We start from the raw sequence: 18,584 nt of genomic DNA on the forward strand, positions 1-18,584 counted from the left end.
ACTTTCCGAGTCTCATGGGCACCTGGTGCACGAATGGTTCGTGATGATTGGTGAATCGCAACGATGGTCATCAGTCACAGTCAATCAACAGGTAGTTTTCTCCACTGGTTTCCTCCCCTTTTTATTCGATCGAAATGATTCATACAAATGAATAGGAATCATCAGTCAATCATGATGCTGTGCAATGCCAATTGTGCCAATCGCGCGAGCAGGAGCAGAACACCGTTATCTCCAAAACATTTCACCGTCTCCAGTAGCGCGCTCCCGTCCGCTATGCACTTCGGGCGTGGCACAACATCGGATCTCTTTCACCAACGGCAGCAGCTCGGCGTCAGGATCAGCAGCCGCAGCAGAAGAACCACTTCTTCTGCAACCACAATTTCCTAGCGTCAATACAGGCGGGGAATGAAAAGTTCATTGCCATCGCCGTGTATGTGGGTCTAATGACATTACATACCTTGACTCGCCTGGGCGTTGGCGGCACCCTTGTGTACTGGTAGCTTTTGCCGGATTTGAATCCGGACCTGCTGCTGCCGCCGTCGTTGTAGTTGTTCCTGAAGGCCGGCGGGATGCCCGACTGCCCGGGGCCGGTCGTCTTCTTGTCGTCGCGGGCTTTCTGGAATATGACGGTGAACCCCTCGGCCGACGCCGGGTTCTTCACGTCCCACTCCCCGAACTTGGGCAGCGGCCGGCCTCTGTTCTGCGGCTGCACCAAAATCAGAGACGACAGGGGAACATACCAAATCGTGTCAGAAATAACCACATATCAGCACGTCAGTAACTGACGCATCATCAATTTATGCATGCCATCTGGATCTGCTGAAAGAGTGGCATGCAAGATGCAATTGAACGATCGATCCAGAAAGAAGGATCGATGATGATGCATAATTACCGTCGCCATTTCCGAGAGCTAGCCCGCGCTCGGACGAAGAAGGATGTCGACGACCGCCCGGCCGGCCGCCGGGCACAAGCTTAGGCGAAAGAGATCGACGGGGAGGAATCCCAAACCAGCAAAGGAGAAAGCGGAGACAGAATACAAATTTGGAGAACGGTGAGGGAGGGTCCAAGAGGGCGGGGCTTCTATTATAGCCCGCGGAGCAGGAGAACGTGTGGTCCGTCCCTTTCCCGCGTCTCTCTGTAGCCCCGCGCAACTTAGTCCGGCGTGTCCCTCAAACCCGGGCTTCGGGAATCGCTCACCGGTCGTCCAACAGGCAACAGCGTGCGGCCGTGCCGCTACGGGCTTAGCTTAGCTTAGCTCGCTCGTCGTGCCGTGCCAATGCCTGGACGATGCACTGCAAATCTCAACTTTTTTGAGACCTCACTGCAAATCGCAAATTTGTTAGGGCATGTACAATGGTTGATAAGACTGTCTTATCATAGGTATTCCACGTCAATTAGAAAAGACAACAAAACATGTTGTACAATAGATTATCTCTTAATGTTTTATCTTAAAATTAATGTTTAGATGAATAAACTTAACTAAATAAATGCTAAAAAAAGGTGAAATCTAGTATAATGATAAATTTGACTTATTTTTGTCTTATCATTCTTGTGAAGAGATCATCTCTTAATTAAAAGAAAGCTCGTGTTTTTTCTTCATTTTTTTCTTTTCCACATCAGATTTTATCCTATGTGGTATAGCTAAGAGAAGGCTGACGTCACCCCATTATACATGTGGGTGAAATGGACGCGCAACCATTGGACGTGCGATTCAGTCACCCGATAGATAGACATGTTCGGCTGTTTACAAATGTGTAGGATTTTGAAGAGATTGTTTGGAAGATCTAGGACTAAATTAGACCGTCTGATCAAAGTTCCAACAGCTGGGCTCGAGAACGTGGGCCTTGGACCCATGTTCGGCATTTGCATACCGCCCACGTACAGATTACCACTAGGCCCACGGGCAAAAAACAAAATTAAGGCTTTTTACAAATCCCTCCTACAAAATTACCCATTTTCACTAGAATATCCCCAAGCCAAGTTCGCGTGGGCGAGGAATGAAAATAGGCAAAGCGGGCGAGGCTAAACGAGAAAAGCGCATCTCGCGGCCGGAGAGCCCTCAATCACGACTCAGGTGCGGCGTCGTCCTATAAACACCGAGCCGCCGCCGCCATCCCGTCGTCTTCCTCCCCAAAACCCTACTCGATTCCGGAATTAGGGTTCGTCGCCGCCCTTGCCCCTGCCTATGCGGGCGTGGTGAGTTATTTCCCTACCTCTTCCATGGTCGGTCGATTCGTTTAGTTTTTCGTGGTTTAGTTTGTGGTGTCGAACTCCGTCGTGTTGATCCTAGTTGCGCCCGTGTTGTTTGATCGGTGATTTTTTTTTAATTCCGCGTACTAAATTTGAGGGAGTAGTTGCTTTGGGTTCAGCGTTGCAGTGTAATCGAGTTCGTAATTGGTTCACCTGTAGCCGGTAGCGCTCCCTGATTTTGTGTTTGCTGCGAGTTTGTCAGTTCGAATCGTTGTATTTTAGGGCACTGTCCGATTTTGGTTTTAGCCTCTAGTCGACAAAATGGTCTGCAAGTGTCAAGCCTGTATAGTTCAGCATGAGAATTTCTCTTGATTTTGCTTAGCCTTTGATTTCGTACGTTGGTCGCTCTGTTTTTTTAGTCATCCAATTGCTGCGTAATTAGCACAAAGATTGCAAGCTTGTTCAGTACATTGAAGGATGAAATCCGGCACCTTAGATACCCAGGCACAGTCCGGATCAGTAGCAGATGCAAATTTAGCTATGTTGCGAGCAGCTGAATTTGCATCTATCTTGACATGCATAACATAAAAATAGTTACATCTTACATGCTTCAACTAGGTATTAGATCTGTTTTAAAACAAGTATAATACTAGCTCTATTGTTGTTTTTTGATTTCCAAAGTGAAACAAGCTCCAGCGAATCAGATTCCACAATTACTTGATTAATATTCATGCGTCTTATTAATTTTGCTCCATCTCTACAAGCATAGGCTTCAGCGGTTAAAGCATCAGTAATTAGATCATAACATGTCCTGCTTGCCGCAATATCCTTCCGTTATGATCACCACTTGTCACTGCTGATTTTGCTTCCATGGTATTGACATCATAGGCTGCATCCACATTCACCTTGTAGAAGTCTTCTTGTGGTCGTTGCCAGCGGGTCTTGATCTGCATCTTAACACCCTGGGACAACGGTTGATGTTTAGTTATTAGTCTTACCATATTGATGTGATGAGAGATTTGACAGCTTGCATAGATATGAGGGTCATACCCCTGGCTAGAAAGTGATGCGTTATATTGGTGTTTGTACTCTTTGCCCTGAAAGTTGGTGCTCATCTCCTTTTGTAGAGCTCAGAAAATATATAATGGGTAAGTCGAGCAAGAAGTCTTCGGTTCAGGTTTTACCTGCCACTGTCTCAACCCAAGATGGAAAATCTGGAAAGAAAGGTAATGTCTGTGTAACATATGTCTTGTCGTTTTTGTTTAATATATTATGTGATGTCCCATTATTTTGATCTCAATTTGCAGGCAAGAGAAATGCGGAAGATGACATTGAGAAGGCTGTCAGTGCCAAGAAGCAAAAAACTGCAGCTGAGAAGGTTGTGCCTGTCAAGAATGATGCCAGTAAAGTTAAGAAGCAGCTCCCTCCAAAGAAGGTCGAAACCAGCAGCTCTGATGATGATTCTTCAGAATCTGAGGAGGAGGTGCTTCCCCTGTTAATCTTTTCTGGCTTGTTTTTAGTTAAACTGTAAATACATTGTGTATTTGAACATTATTTTCATAAATCACGGTACTCCAAAACAATATTATTTTGTGTGGAAGCAACTTATTTGCATTAATTGTGGGGCTCTAGTGTGTGTACGGTGTGTATTTTCACTTCTCTCAGAACAATTCTTACTAAATAAATCTTTCCAGGTGATGGTCCAACCTCATAAGGCTGCAAAAATTGTTAAGCAGGAGTCCAGCTCCGAAAGCAGCGACGAGAGCAGCTCTGATGAGGAACCTGCAAAAAGGCCTGCTGTACTTGCTAGCAATGGTTCAAAGAAGGACGAGTCCGGCAGCAGCACCTCTGACAACAGCTCTGATGAGGATGATGAAGTGAGTATTTTTGTTCCTATGGCATGCTCATAAGTTCTTTGTTGTTCTGCCTAACCTATACTGTTACATCATTGTTCACTTTTGACCAATCATCAATTTATTGTTTTTTTTACTCATTGAATGCCAAGGTCAAGCTTATGTTGTTGGCTATGCTATGTATGCTGGTTGTTTTCTCTCGCTTGATGGACCTTCTGTAGATGCAACATGAAATAGTTTCTGTTTTTATTATGCTCCACATGTTCAGTTTATACAGTCCCTACTACAAACTCTTTATGATTGAGCATTAAGTACTACATTTTGTTTGAGTTGTGTCTTGAGTTTATTTCGTATCAAAGGAATTAGTATGGTATTGAATGTACAAATAACTATAGGTAGGTGAAAACTACTAAGTTGATGAGTTACAAAAGGTGCTGTAATGAGCATACAATTTTGTTAATGTTTGCATAATTCAATAAAATCTACTAATTGAGCTGATTTTGTTTTCCAATAAGTATGAAGGAAACGCATGGAATAAAAGCTCTATGGTAATGTAGAACTCAAAACCACTAGCACTTTAATTTGTGCCCTGTGTTACTATAGCCACTCTTGGTTCAGCTTGTTCAAAACATCTTTTTTCCTGATTTCATCGTTAATTTGTTGCCTTTTCAGAAGCAAGCTACTCAAATGAAGAATTCCTCAGCTGCTATTGTACAAAAGAAAAAACAAGGATCGGACAGCTCTGATAGCGATCCTGATGATGAATCAGGTGATTCTGGTGATGAATTAGGTGATTCCATTGATAAATCAGGTGATTCTGATGATGAATCAGATGAGGTAAGCAATCGTATTTCTTGCAGTGAGTACTCTGCTGTTGCACGGACTTAGTCTCATACTTCCCATTCCCCTGATCTTATGTTGTTTAATATTGCGGAGTATGTGCAATTGTAGATCTTCACCAACAATATTTTCTAAGTCCTGACTGTAACAATATTTGCAGGATATGCCCACTGCAGTGCCTGTCGCCAAGAAAATGGAAGAATCCAGTGGAAGTTCTGATTCTGAAAGTGACTCTGACGATGAGGTTGTCACATTACTACTGATTTGATAATAGGGGCTTCATCATTCATAGTCTTTCTAATATTATTACAGTCAGAACATTTTTTTGCCTGATCTTTCACTGTTTCATTTCAATGCTTTTCAGAAGCCAGATACTCAAGTGAAGAATTCTTCAGTTGTGGCGGTACAAAAGAAAAAACATCAATCGGACAGCTCTGGTAGTGATTCTGATGATGAATCAGATGAGGTAAGTAAACAAAGTTCTTGCCTTACATCCCTTTGTTGGGTAGTACTCCACGGAGCCACTACTCATAATTCCCATTCCGCAGATCATGTGGTTTAATGTTCTAAGTATGTGGAAGCATTGTTCTTAGCGGACAATAGTTTTAGTCCTGACTGGGACGATGTCTGCAGGATATGCCCGCTAAAGCGCCAGTAGTAGCCATAAGAAGGGAAGAATCCAGTGAAAGCTCTGATTCTGAAAGCGACTCTGGCTCTGAGGTAGTCACTTTACTTATTTTGAAATAGAGGCTTCACATGCATCATTCTTACTCTTTTCTAATGTGATTACATTTTGTACCTATTTCCAGGATATACCAAGTCAACCTTTGAAGGCTTCTGCTGCTAAAAAGAGCGAAGAATCTAGTGATAGCTCAGATTCGGATTCTGAAGAAGTTAGCTCAGATTCGGAGTCTGAAGAAGTTAGTGTTCTGTTGCTTATTTACTCTTGGGGTGATTTTCTGTGTTGCAAATATTTTTATTTCTTTTCCAATGTTGCAGCCAGTAAAATGTTTTATCCTGCAGCCTTCTTAATGGGTTTACAATTGCTGTCCAGGATACCACTGCTATAACAGTTCAATCATCCAAGGTAGCAGTAGCAGTTTCTAAAAAGAAAGATGAATCTAGTGATAGCTCAGATGCTGACTCAGATTCTGAGTCTGACGAAGTAAGTGCTGTTCTTTGTTTGCTCCAGGTTACGTTTTATCATGCAATATTTAAACCTCTTGTTCAATGTTTTCCAGCCAGCAAAATCTACCATCCCTGCCAAGAGACCTCTGACAGGGGAGAAAAACAAAGGAGATGTATGCTTTATTTGTAAAGTTATTTCCTTAAAATGGTTGTCGTATCTTATACTTTGCGCATTAGATAATTTTATCGTGATTCAATTTAAATCTCCTTTGCAGTCCAAGGATGATTCTGATGATACTTCTGATGAAAGTGATGAAGAGCCTCCACCAAAGAAGCTTAAGGTGCTTATTTTGTTTTCCTTCTGAAGATTTTGTTTTATCATTACATGTCCTTACTTCTGTCTGCAGGATTCTTCAACTTCTGGTACTGCCAAGCCAGTCTCCAAGGTTGCCAAGAAAGAAAGCAGTAGTGATGATGACAGTTCTAAAGAAAGCTCTGATAGTGACGAGGAAAGTGATGAATTGGCATCTAAGAAAAAATCGGCACAGAATGATGTATGGTCTGAGTATCTCTAAACCGTTCTAATTTCGTCTCGTGTTTGATGGATGTGTTGAGAAACAGTCTAAATGTCATTTGCTGCAGCAAAAAACTCCTGCCAGCAGTAGTGAAGCTACTACTGGGTCCAAGACCCTTTTTGTCGGAAATTTGTCATACAGTGTGGGCATTGAACAAGTGTAAGTTTGTGACATGTGTTACTGTGTCACATATTTTTTCTAAAAGATGTGGCTGCTGACTCCATTTGTTACACTCCCTGTAGTAAAGAATTTTTTCAGGAGGTGGCAGAAGTTGTTGATGTTCGTTTTGCTACCTTCGAAGATGGGAGCTCCAAAGGCTTTGCACATGTTGAATTTGCTACAACTGAAGCTGTTCACAAGGTAAACTTTCTACTTCAGTATACATGTGATCTATCTAGTCTAGACCAGCTGATACATGAAGCAAGTACTTAATTGCCATCTAAGTTCTGTTTGCTGACCCATGTATTGATACTGATAGGCTCGCGAATTGAATGGTCATGATTTGATGGGCCGGCCCGTGAGGCTTGATCTAGCTCGTGAGCGAGGCGCGTATACTCCTGGCAGCGGGTGATTTTCTATCTCACTGTCTGTAATGCAATGTGTTATTAACTTGTTATTGTTCTAAAAAATTGCCTTAATTTTATCTGTTCAGGAGGGACAATAGTTCTTTCAAGAAGCCTGGTCAAAGCTCTAGCAATACTGCCTTTATTCGAGGCTTCGATGCATCTCTTGGGGAGGATCAGGTAATTTGAAGCGTTCAACCTTGTTCTTTTTTTTTGGAAAGTCTGACTCATTGCTGCTGCATTACACTGGCTATTATTGTCACCAGATCCGAAGTTCACTTCAAAAACATTTTGGCTCGTGTGGAGAGATAACAAGAGTTTCAATTCCAAAGGATTATGAAACTGGTGCAAGCAAAGGGTAAGTTGGCTCCCTTAGTGAAATATATCCGCACATAGGCCGCCCCATTCTTATGTCGTTGACTTGCGGCTGCTTGGTTTGGTTCTGCAGAATAGCTTACATGGAATTTAGTGATCAGAGTTCCTTATCCAAAGCTTTCGAGCTGAGCGGATCTGACCTTGGTGGCTTCAGCTTGTATGTTGATGAAGCGAGGCCTAAACAAGACAACAGAGATGGCGTCCCTAGTGGTGGCAGACGCAGCGGTGACAGTGAAAGAGGTAGAGGAAGAGGAAGAAGAGGTCGTGGCCGTGACGGAGGGGATAGTGGCCGCAGTGGACGTGGCAGATTTGGCCGGGGTGACAGGGGCCGGGGCGACAGAGGTCGGGGTGACAGAGGCCGTGGTGGTCGGGGTGGTACACCTTTCAGGCAGAGTGCTGGTACCCCTAGTGCAGGTAAATCACTGTTACACGAAGGAATATCACAGAAAGTTTCCATCCGTCTCCTCTAAGGTAGAATTACCAGCTTACCATTAATGTTCTTTCACAGGAAAGAAGATCACTTTCAGTGATGACTGAGCTTTTGAGTTGAAATTTGATCTAGAAGCTGCAGAAGAGTCCCTTCTTCCATCGAATGCGAGCAATTCCTTTTTGGTGCCTCGAGACTGTTCGGGCATGTTATTATAGCATCTTATTGAAGACCAGGTTTATAGTATCTCAATTGGAGACCATGTTGGTATCTCTGCCAGACAATTTCGGCTGTTTTAGTTTTATACTTGATGATGTGGTGATTTCAGTGATATACATTGCATCGTTGGTTCCTCACGGTACTAGTCAAATATTTTTCTGTTTGATCTTGCAGTATACTATGCATAGTTGGTTTTACCAGGGGAAATAATGACTGATAATGCAACCAACCAAGGCAAACTAATCCTACAACAACTAAGAGCCTTTTCGCCATTTGGAAAGATAGTTGAACCCACTCGGACCACGGCTGCGAGCTTCGCGGACGTCGTCCCTCCAAGCGCCATCAGCGGCGCTATAAAAATTCCCTGCAGGGAAGCAACAGCTCGCGAAGAAATTTTCATTTCTTTGATGGTTTTTCATTTTTATTCGTCAGGCTTTAATTTCTCCTTGTACTATACGGGTAGCTCTCAGCACATTAACCCCTTGAATTTTCTATTCAGCTCTCACCAAGTTTTACAGTTCAGTCATGTGACTTACTGTAATTTATAATTATAATCAATCCATCAGGCTATTCGTACATGTCCAACTGGTTTCTCTAGGTGCTGTGAATTTTCATTTACATCAGCTTATTGTAAATCAGCACATATTCTTGCACTTCCATGTATTACCTTGGTAATACCGCAATAGATATAGATAAAGTTAGATTTGGGTCGGCTAGAAAATAAGTGTCCAAACAGGAGAGCTAAGTCGACTAGAAAGGAGAAAAGTGTTATTGAGAAAAGTGATATTTTGTGGTCGACTAGAAAGGAGAAAAGTAATATTGAGAAAAGTGATATTTTGTGGTTACACACTACGCCTTATTTGATATTGGGGACCTTAAGCCGCGAGATCCGGATGACTTGCGCGCTATTTTGTTAAAAAGTTTCTTTCCATGTTGGTTGAGGACTTGGTAGCAGAAGTGCTTGTTGCGGTGAATTCTTGTCGTATACCCGATGGGTGGAACGACACGGTGATAATCCTCACCCCCAAATTTGCATCTGCGGAAAAAAGTAACTCAATGCAAGCTAATTAGTCTTTGCAACTTTGTGTACAAGGTCATGTCGAAAGATGATTGCCGCTCATCTACAAAGCCTTCTACATGGTAGTATCGGCCTCTCGTAGAGTGCCTTTATTCCTAGGAGGTTGATCATGGATAACTCTTTGGTGGATTTTGAGTGTTTCCACATAATCAAGAAGAGGTAGGAAAACTTGGGGGTGTGTGCACGGTCAAATTGGACGTGCATAAGTCCGTAGACAGAGTGGTGGTCCTTTTTGGAAGGAATTTTATCTCGGCTACGTTTCCGAAGAGATTAGGTCAAACTTGTTATGACATTAATTACATCAGTGGAATACTAGGTCCAGTGTTACTCTTGTGAGACGGACCGTTTCAGACCCTCTTACCCAATTTGTTCTTGATTTGCACATCAGGGCTTTCAACGGAATTCAAACATACTGAATGGCAATGCTAGCTAACAAAGCGTGGAGGTTGATTGACGATCCAGATTTGCTTTTGTGCATCTGTGCTACCGGCCAAATATGGTGCTGCAAAATATTACCAGGATGATGATTTGCTTAAGGCTCAACTAAAGAAGGGGTTTGAGTACACGTTTGGAGAGTAGGTGACGGGCAGAAGATAAACATATGAGATGATGCTTGGCTTTGGAGCACTCCATCGAGGAGAGTCATCTCTAGACGCGACCATCACCTTATCTCTTGGGTATGTGATCTCTTCGATTTCTGCTTGCATGACTAGGACCAGCATGCATCTGATCTCCCAAACATTCCTCCAAATGGATGCTCACGGATCCTTTCCATCCCCTTACTGACTCATGAGATGGAGGATTTCGTCCCTTGGAGTCTAACAAAGTCCGACACTTTCCCGGTCAAATTAGCGTACCATGCGAAGTGGTTTCTACACGCCCGCAAGTTTCACTGCACATATGATATGGAGTCCTATGCTCATTTCGTATGGGTTGCATCGTGGAAGTTGCGCATCCCAGCCAAGCCAGATATTCGCCCAGAAGACCCTGCATGGCACTCTGCATTGTTGTGCCATCCTTGCTAATCATCACATGAGGGTCAGCGCCCAATGGCGGACTAGCGTCAAGGACATATTACACTCGTTGTTTCAGTGTGAGCAGACAATGGAGGTATGTAGGTTAGTGGACTGTAAGTAGTTCATCGAGGCGGCTTGTCTATCGTATCATGCAAGTCAATTACGCTTCATGTCTTGTTCTCCCTTCCATCCAGACACTCCCGTAGAAGGTTTCTGGCGATTTTGTCCATGGCGAAACTCTACAACCCACGTATAAATCGACCATTGTAATTGCTGCACTAGTTTCCAACTATACTAATGGGATGCGATGCCGACAAATGCGAAGATCAAACGAGGCAGCTGGTGCAAACCCTAGCAGATTGAGTCAAGGTGTATGTGGATGGTTCTTTCAACATCGGTTTTTTTTCCTTGCATGCCTGGTGGTGCAGTTATCCGAGGTAGTGATGAGAGGTTCGTTTCGGTCATGAATTGAAAGCTAGATTCCGTTTCCGACATTGAAACTGTCGTGGCACACGCTTTGCGCATTGATATGTAATTAGTGGCAACCCTACGTGCTATTGTGTGTGTGTGAGGATGACCACTTTCAGTTTACGTCCTTATTTTGCTTGATATATTGATAGCTGACATATTTGAATTCTGACCAAAGGTCAGGTACTTGGCAACTACTACTAATCCACTATTTGGGACAGAATGCCAACACATCATCTTGCAATCAATTTCATAACTCGATGATTTGGTGAAATTTTCAGCAGCTGCGTCTTGGCTTGACTCTCCCTCTCTAAGTATTGTACCTTTTCTAGTGAATGAGTGATGTAACAATATTCTTAAAGCAATAAATATGTCTTTCACCGTAAAAGAAAAAGAAAGTTTTTTTAAGGAAAAGAAAAGGAAAGAAAAAAAAAGCTGAACGATCAAAAAAACCATGTACGCAGCAGTAGGCTGTAGCTTGTGCTGGCTACAAATATTTTGCCCAACCATCACAACTTCACAAGCGGAACGGAAGATCCAAGACGCCCTCAATTTCCCAATCTCCCTTCTCGAACCTCGCCCCCGTTTCTCCACCTCCACCTCACCTCGTGCTCCTTCCGCCCTCTCCCCCAAATTTTCCATCCTCTCCAATCCCAAATCCCTCAGTGATTTAGGGTTAGCAACCCCCGCCTCCCGCCTCTCACGCGCGTCGCCGCCATCGCCATTCCCGTCCTCCCTCGGTCGAGGTATGCCGTGAGGTTGTTTTCCGTCCAGCGATTAGATAAATCCCACTGACCTTCGCGATTTCCGATTGGTTCTAGATCCGCCACTGGCCGCACGGCTGCTTGCCTCTATGATTGATTTCCGATTGGGGAACGCGGTATAGCCTCCGGTTGTGCTTTTGTGCATGTTGAGCTGGATGAATGGGATTTTGGAGGAGAGAATGAGGAGGGAGTTGTGGGCTGCTTGGTTGAAATCCTTTTCGAATCACTGAAACGTACTTGTCAGTAGCATATATGTATATCGCGCATACGTAATTCGATTCTGTTTGCGAAAACCAGTGGGGTGTACTGATGTACACCCTTGTATCGCTGTAGCTTCGCCCCGGCGTCCCCTATTTCCCTCTGATTTGAGAGGGTTGCTGGTTGTTGAAACGTGGAACCCTCGCTAAGAAGACTGGAGGATGACGAGGATCTTCGTGCAGCGTGGCTCCTCGTCCAACTCTGGTCGCTCGGGCTCACAGACGCCACAGCAGCAGCAGAACCAGACATCATCATCATCAGCTGTCCGGGAGGAGGAGTTGAACGTGCAGCCACAGCTGCCGGAGCTCTTGGCTTCAGATGATATAACTGAGCATCTTCTTGAGGGCAGCGAGAGTAGTAGCAATAAGCCTTCGAGACTGGTTGATCCTGTGTCTGAGAGCTCAAGCTGTTCAGAAGAGAGGCCTACAAGGGAGAAACCTCCCAAAGATGACTTCAATGTGACTGATCCTGCTTTCTTGGCGGAATTAACGGGGCTTCAGTTTTCGGATAAGCCTGAGCAGGAAAATTCTGTACAGTCAGGCACTGGGCCATCGCAGATGACCGGCGGAGCATCACACCCACCGCCTCCACCAGCTCCACCACCGAAACCATCATCCAGTAATAATGGGTTGAGGAGAATGGGATCTGGAAGCTCGAACAGTGTGCGGATTGGATCTTCAAGAAGGCCAGTAGCTTGGCCACCAGTGGCAGCTCGGACATCTGCTTCGGGTTCTCGGCCTTCTTCACCTAGGTCGCTTGCTGATTGTGAAGGGTACAATAGTGCAGATGAGCAGGGCCCCTGTTACACCTCTAGCTATGATGATTCGGTATGATCTCTTGTCTGGTTTTGTTCTATATGTGGGCTTTAAAATTTTATGTTATATCTCTAGCTATTTTACTTACTGCATTAGCATTAATCATATAATATGTGGGCTTTAATTTTTTATGTTATATCTATAGCTATTTTACTTACTGCATTAGCATTAATCATATAATATGTGGATAACACAGTAGATACTTTGGATCCTTCGTAACTGAAGGGTATGATTTTTAAGAGCTCTTTTCAGTTAGGTTAGGTGTATGAAAGTAAGTTGCTTATTCTGATATAGTAAGTAGATGTGATTATCTAATCTTGCCCAAAATGTCAATGTGTCTTGCTTATATTATTAGGCAAGTGCTGATGTATTTTATTTTCCTCAGGAAAGGGAGCATATGTTTGAGCATGACCTAAGGCGAGTGAAAGGGTTGGAGATAAGGAAGATGGCGGAAGATGGGAATTGTCTGTTTAGAGCTGTTGCCGATCAAGTTTATGGTGATCCAGAAGCTTATGACATGGCTAGGCAGATGTGTGTTGATTATATGGTAGGTTGCATCATTTCATTGGATATTAGTCTTCTAGAGTCAAGACTCAAGAGTATGTGATGCATTTATGAGGAAAAATATTACAAGTGCCGTAATAGCATGTCATATACTAGTCATAAATCCAATTCACTAGTTCTGGCCTTCTGGCTATTTGTTATGTTGACATGTTAATCCTTGTCATCTATTTTTCCTCCCCTAATTCATCACAATTCTTTACGATCATCTTAAGTGCTTAGCTTTGTTAGGTTTATGATAATCTGCATGCCAATGATACATGCTAGATAGTATATAGTAACTTCAGGAGTGTGAAACATAATACAGTCTATTACACAACTAGGCAGGGTTACAACAATGGTTACCACCTGATTACAGGCTTCTAATTGGTAGCTGATATTGGTTTCCCACAAGGCACTCATATGTATACGAGTATCGGGTCAATAAAAATAAGGATACGGGGATAGGACACTTTCCAAAACACCGATGCGGAGATACGTTTGACTATTTTTTATAAATAAATTATATCTCTTAGCAGCAACTAACAACAGCAGATTACCTTGTGATTCTGTTGTTTGTTCTTTTCCTAAGAAGCTCCTCCAAAGTCTTTCTTAGAATGGTAACATGATTCCACAGTGGAGCCCTGAGGTTGGTGAGTAAATCACTAGACATCTTATAGGATAGACAACTACGCAAGGACCAAGTTTGCTGTTTGGGATCTGCAGGTAGGGAGCAGCCATTAGGGGACTAGGAAAAATAGGAGCAGCCTTAGGGGACTGGGGATCTGTAGGAGAGGAAGGAAGAGGACTGGAGGAGCTTGATTCCGGCTGCTGTGGCTGGTGATGTTGCCAGGGAGCCACCACCTAGGGCAGGAGAACAGCAGCAGGGGGGATTGGGAGTTCAGGTCTTCGGAGAGTCAGGGTCAAGGGGGATTGATCATTGAGCAGAGGCAGGGGATAAGTTAAGCCCTAACTGGGCTGAGCTGTGTCCAACAAGTATCGGGAAGGTATCCAAGACGTAGCAGAACTAGAAGTAAATTGTTTTTATTGCTATATTCTCCGTTACTCCAGGGATATGTATCAGGGATGTATCTGTATCGGATACCATATCCGATATGGATATGCTGGTCCCAGCAAGTATTGGTGCTGCACAGTTGATTTCTGCTTTGATCACTAACCAGCTCTTTTAAGCGAGATTATTGCGGATGTAACACACAGTATCTCGGGCAAAACTTGTTGCTACTTTCTTCTTTTGGTATATGTGGTGAAAGAATACCATAGAATACTGATATTATGTGCAAGAACAATGCAAAACCCTGGCAAACTCATCATGAATCAACCATGCTTCCTTATATGTTCAAATATTTCAGGGCAGTTGGCAACATTATTGGTCTTAACTTTTGAGTCGTTGGCATAATTTACTCTTATGGATGATATACTCATTTCTGTAACAACAGTACCCGTGAGCTGTTAATAGGGCTAGTTTCTGAAACATGCCCCCTGAAATCCCAAAATGGCATGCGCTAACCGAAACAAACGTACGAAAGCACAGCCCATTTTGTACTGGAGTGGTAAATACTCTTTAGCAGGGCAGTCAAAATGCTCATTGCGGTTTTATTTTTTAATGCCAGGAAAGAGAACGGGATCATTTCTCCCAGTTCATGACCGAAGGTTTTACATCATACTGTAAGAGGAAAAGAAGAGATAAGGTAAGCTGAAACATGCCTGGTACATTTGCATATATTGAGTAAGCAAATCATTACTCACCTTTTTGTTAGTCTCTCAGTTGCACAAAATGGATTTTCAAGATTAGAATGACTTCTCCAATTGAATTATCTTTTTACTGATATTTAAAATCACATTTATTTTTTCATGTTGTGCATTCAGTGCTGGTACAATGGCATTGTTGTTTTGTGCTGCCTGTTAGCTGTTACTATTTAAAAAATATTCTTGTGAAATATATCTCCTGTGGTGTGGTCAATTGACTTGCATATTTTGATTCAAATCTCATGCTTCCATGTCCCTCTGACAAGCATTTTTCACATGTTGCATTTTGTCTCTGGTTTGGTCAAGTCCTGTGTACTATTGCAGATATTATTTTGGTTTGCTCTGCATTTATATTTAATATTTTATGTGCTTCCATACAGTGAAGCATTTAAATCTCCAGATTTCTAGAGCTGTTCTGTTGCATACATGAGTTCTTTCAAGTACTGATTCAATGTATATAGTCAGCTCAGCAGCTACTTTTCAAGTACAAATAAAAGAAAGAAATGAGATGATACAAGGAAAAAAAATTGCATCTAATTTGTTAATTGCACATAAAATACAAGGAAAAAGTATATTAATTTTTTATTGGTTGCCTGTTCTTTCAAGGTATATGGCAATAATATTGAGATCCAGGCCTTTGCTGAGATGTACAATCGTCCAATTCACATATATTCTTACAGTACAGGTAAAATTTTCTCTAGCGCCTTAACCCTGCTTCTTTTTTCTCCTTATCAGTTCTTTCATTCTCAAAGTCTCACCTTCGTTTGCTCTTATTGCAGAGCCCATTAACATTTTTCAAGGAAGTTATAACACAGATGTTCCTCCAGTTAGGTTAAGTTACCATCATGGTAATCATTACAATTCAGTTGTTGATCCTCGCCGGCAAACAGTTGGGGCAGGCCTGGGATTTAGCTCCCTTAGAGGGGTAAGTCATCCAAAACTTCCTTTTTGGACATGATTTGTGATGGTCATCGTTGCCCTGTTAGCCATTTTATGCATGAATGGTTTTGCCAACTGCCCTGAAATGAAAAATTCACTTCCATTTGTGCATAGACCAACAATGTCGACAGGGACCAAGTGAAGGCTGCAATAAGAGCTCAGCAAGACCAGCAGATTGAGAATGTGAGTGGTGGCTAATTATTTCCCATGTTTACTTTCCATCACATGACATTCAAAATTAAATTGGTTTCTTAAGCTATTTGCTAATCAAATTATCAACCGTGGCTTGATGCTTGTGTCGTTGGTAATTTTAGGCACTTTTGGCGGAAGGGCGGCTCTACTCTGATCTGGAATTAACCGAGCAGGAAATAGAGCGGATGGTGATGGAGGCCTCTAGGGCAGAGTATCTGAACCAGCAACAGGTTAACTTCAGAGATTCATCAAGGTCAGGGGCAGAGCCATCTTCTTCTGCCGCAAGTAAACACTCTTCTCTCACTCTCTGAGAAACTTTACGATGTTTTGTCGATTGGCTATTTGCCTGATACTGAGATGCTTCCTGTCTGTATAGTTACTGGGTCGTCTGGTTCGGCTACGGCAGCAGATAGAAGCAACGAGAATTGCTTTGTGCTCCCGGACACCGTGCTGACTCGTGGCATGCAGTTGCTCCTAGCAATGGGCTTCAGCTACATGCAAGTGATGGAAGCCTACAGCATATTCGGCGAGGACGTGGACTCTATGATCTGCTACCTGGTAGAGATGGGAGGCACCGGGCCTTCTGCAGGTGGCAGCAATCGTCGGAAAGGAAAGGCTGCTGAGTAAACCCGTGCAAATTTGTAGAGGCGTTGGAGGAACAAAATCATCAGGCTAAGATCATACAAAATAATGGTAGCCTTTGTGGGTTGAGAGCTGGTACATCAATGTAGTGCTACCTTGTTGGGGGATATAATGAATAAAAGGTACTCTCGGGAGTCTTGACTTTTCTGTGCGTCATGGTGTTTGGATGGCCCTGGTACGTTCGATCTGTTGAGCCAAATTCCTGGAGAAACGATGCAATCTGTAGCCTGTAGGTGGGATCGGCTGGGAGCGTGATGCTTCTATCTGAGATTTATCTCGTTTAGCGCTCTTCTCTTATTGTACACTAGAACAGAAAAGCGTCTGTGTGACCGTGCCTGTCCCGAAATGGCTTATGGCTGACATATGGCTTTCAAGGTAGAGTTTACTCGAAAGAGCTAGCAGTGTCACCACATGAAATGTAATCAGGGGAAGCATATCAAACAACTAATAGTTGGTAGATTCAAGGGAAAAGAGCTGCAAAAAGATACAAATAGGCATTTCAACATAAACAAAACCAAGTTCTTGCATCTTTTACACTTGTGATCTATTTATAAATGTCAGTGATAATATGCTTGACACAACAAAAACCTTTTAAAAAGGAGTGTAACTCCTTGTAGAATGGTGCTTGGATAGACAAAAAAAGAAAAAAAACATCCCAGCAACATTGCGGGGCTGACTGCTGAGCATGATACATAACCTGGCGAGCAGACAAGGATTTGCAGTTGCACGTCCTAGCGCTAGCCTGAAACAAAAGCAAACAAAAACCACAAAAGGATTTGCAGACAAGGATTCACTCGCTGTATATCGATTCCTCCTGCAACGCTAACGTGCCCAGGTCGGGCCCATGAGCGAGCCAAAAGCACCCCCCCCCCCCCCCCCCCCCCCGCCGCTTACGCATAAGTACGCCCGCATAATTACTCCTTGCAACTGTACTGTTTACGAATCGTTCTCCGGATGTTCCAGACAGATATTCATCCGGAGAACGCAAGTAAACAACACAACAGCATTTAGTTTAGTCTCGCTTGAAGAAAGCCTTTAGTTCCGTCCACCCAAAAAATAGATCGCAAATCCACGTCAAGGAGAGCGCACACATATGCCAGATTGCCAGTCCCTTGCTTAATTTTCTTTTCTTTTCACTAGCTCACAGGCTGCAAAACCCGAAACGACATAGCCCCGGTTCGGTTTACAGGTCCTCGGATTTTCGAATCACCCTGGTCGTACGCAAACAGGATTCACGCATCTGAAGAAAAATAATGCTCTGAAATAAGAGTAAAAGACAGCGTTGCAAGTGAATAAAGTGGTAGCACCTGGACCGACGGGTGTTGGTCCGAGTCACCTTGGAGAAAGCGATGTGTATAGCTCCCGGTTCGGTTCGGTTCGGTTCGGTTCGGGTTCGGGTTCGGGTTCGGGAGAGACGATCCAAGCTTGGTAACCGTATGTGCCTATCATTTATTATTACTCCACCTGCATGTAGTATGAAGATGCTTTTGACTCTGCATCTTGAGTGTAGACTCTGGAGCAGGCGGCAGGGGGACCCCGAAATGGCATTGCTGGGGCTCGGGTTCGGTTCGGTTTCAGCTTCCAAACGAGGCAAGGAGGTCGTTAATTTCCTCTTTTGTCCCTGGGTGTACACGTACGTTTCCAGTATTTACAAGGACGGCCAATAACGAACACACAAGAGAAGAAAATATAAACAAAAGAAGAGCTCTGGCACACACCTGTTTAGTTTACTTAAACATAGCAAATCGATCAGGTTGATTAATTACTTGCTTACAGTTTCAGCTCCAAGTTTGATCCTTGAAGAGGTGTATTAATTTACTCGGTATTGTTAACGGGTTAAAATAAAGTCTGGACAAACAACACCACTGATACAATCACAAGCAATCAACTAGCCTGGGGGTTCGTAATTTTATCATGCATGGAATACTAATCTGC

At 43.3% G+C, this 18,584-nt stretch overlaps 3 protein-coding genes across 4 annotated transcripts; 2 read left to right on the top strand and 1 right to left on the bottom strand.

The window, feature by feature from the left end:
• Positions 1-95: 95 nt before the first annotated feature.
• Positions 96-1,071, bottom strand: LOC100823120 (RPM1-interacting protein 4). The gene is made up of 3 exons (XM_003580528.3): positions 893-1,071; positions 458-706; positions 96-367 (listed from the first exon to the last, which is right to left on the bottom strand). The coding sequence occupies exons 1-3, from the start codon at positions 899-901 to the stop codon at positions 338-340; spliced, it is 288 nt and encodes a 95-aa protein (XP_003580576.1). The 5' UTR covers positions 902-1,071; the 3' UTR covers positions 96-337.
• A 966-nt stretch (positions 1,072-2,037) lies between these two features.
• Positions 2,038-8,336, top strand: LOC100838448 (nucleolin 2). The gene is made up of 20 exons (XM_003581631.3): positions 2,038-2,196; positions 3,318-3,416; positions 3,498-3,673; positions 3,885-4,067; positions 4,716-4,880; positions 5,044-5,127; positions 5,248-5,349; positions 5,517-5,603; positions 5,693-5,803; positions 5,938-6,048; positions 6,125-6,184; positions 6,287-6,352; positions 6,419-6,565; positions 6,654-6,745; positions 6,829-6,946; positions 7,065-7,153; positions 7,239-7,329; positions 7,416-7,507; positions 7,598-7,938; positions 8,033-8,336. The coding sequence occupies exons 2-20, from the start codon at positions 3,335-3,337 to the stop codon at positions 8,059-8,061; spliced, it is 2,226 nt and encodes a 741-aa protein (XP_003581679.1). The 5' UTR covers positions 2,038-2,196; positions 3,318-3,334; the 3' UTR covers positions 8,062-8,336.
• Positions 8,337-11,225: 2,889 nt separating this feature from the next.
• LOC100823428 (OTU domain-containing protein 5-B) lies at positions 11,226-16,800 on the top strand. 2 transcript variants are annotated; one of them, XM_024455956.1, is made up of 9 exons: positions 11,226-11,478; positions 11,554-12,581; positions 12,955-13,116; positions 14,741-14,818; positions 15,483-15,561; positions 15,656-15,801; positions 15,930-15,998; positions 16,130-16,292; positions 16,384-16,800. In XM_024455956.1, exons 2-9 carry the CDS (start codon positions 11,916-11,918, stop codon positions 16,632-16,634), a joined length of 1,614 nt encoding a protein of 537 aa, XP_024311724.1. In that variant the 5' UTR covers positions 11,226-11,478; positions 11,554-11,915; the 3' UTR covers positions 16,635-16,800. The 2 variants fall into 2 exon arrangements, with proteins under 2 accessions (XP_024311724.1, XP_003580577.1); XM_003580529.4 differs by having other exon boundaries at positions 11,830-12,581.
• Positions 16,801-18,584: the final 1,784 nt, after the last annotated feature.

This window comes from Brachypodium distachyon, chromosome 5 (genome assembly GCF_000005505.3).
Source record: "Brachypodium distachyon strain Bd21 chromosome 5, Brachypodium_distachyon_v3.0, whole genome shotgun sequence".
Taxonomy (NCBI): Eukaryota; Viridiplantae; Streptophyta; class Magnoliopsida; order Poales; family Poaceae; genus Brachypodium; species Brachypodium distachyon.

Bases quoted from the DNA above. Each gene is read 5' to 3' on its own strand.
- LOC100823428 (XM_024455956.1), top strand. From the start codon at position 11,916: ATGACGAGGATCTTCGTGCAGCGTGGCTCCTCGTCCAACTCTGGTCGC. The intron at 14,819-15,482 runs GTAAGCTGAAAC...TGTTCTTTCAAG, and splicing joins AGAGGAAAAGAAGAGATAAG to GTATATGGCAATAATATTGA. The intron at 16,293-16,383 runs GTAAACACTCTT...CTGTCTGTATAG, and splicing joins GCCATCTTCTTCTGCCGCAA to TTACTGGGTCGTCTGGTTCG.
- LOC100823120 (XM_003580528.3), bottom strand. The intron at 368-457 runs GTATGTAATGTC...TTGTGGTTGCAG, and splicing joins CAACGCCCAGGCGAGTCAAG to AAGAAGTGGTTCTTCTGCTG.
- LOC100838448 (XM_003581631.3), top strand. From the start codon at position 3,335: ATGGGTAAGTCGAGCAAGAAGTCTTCGGTTCAGGTTTTACCTGCCACT. The intron at 5,604-5,692 runs GTAGTCACTTTA...ACCTATTTCCAG, and splicing joins AAAGCGACTCTGGCTCTGAG to GATATACCAAGTCAACCTTT. The intron at 7,508-7,597 runs GTAAGTTGGCTC...TTGGTTCTGCAG, and splicing joins GAAACTGGTGCAAGCAAAGG to AATAGCTTACATGGAATTTA.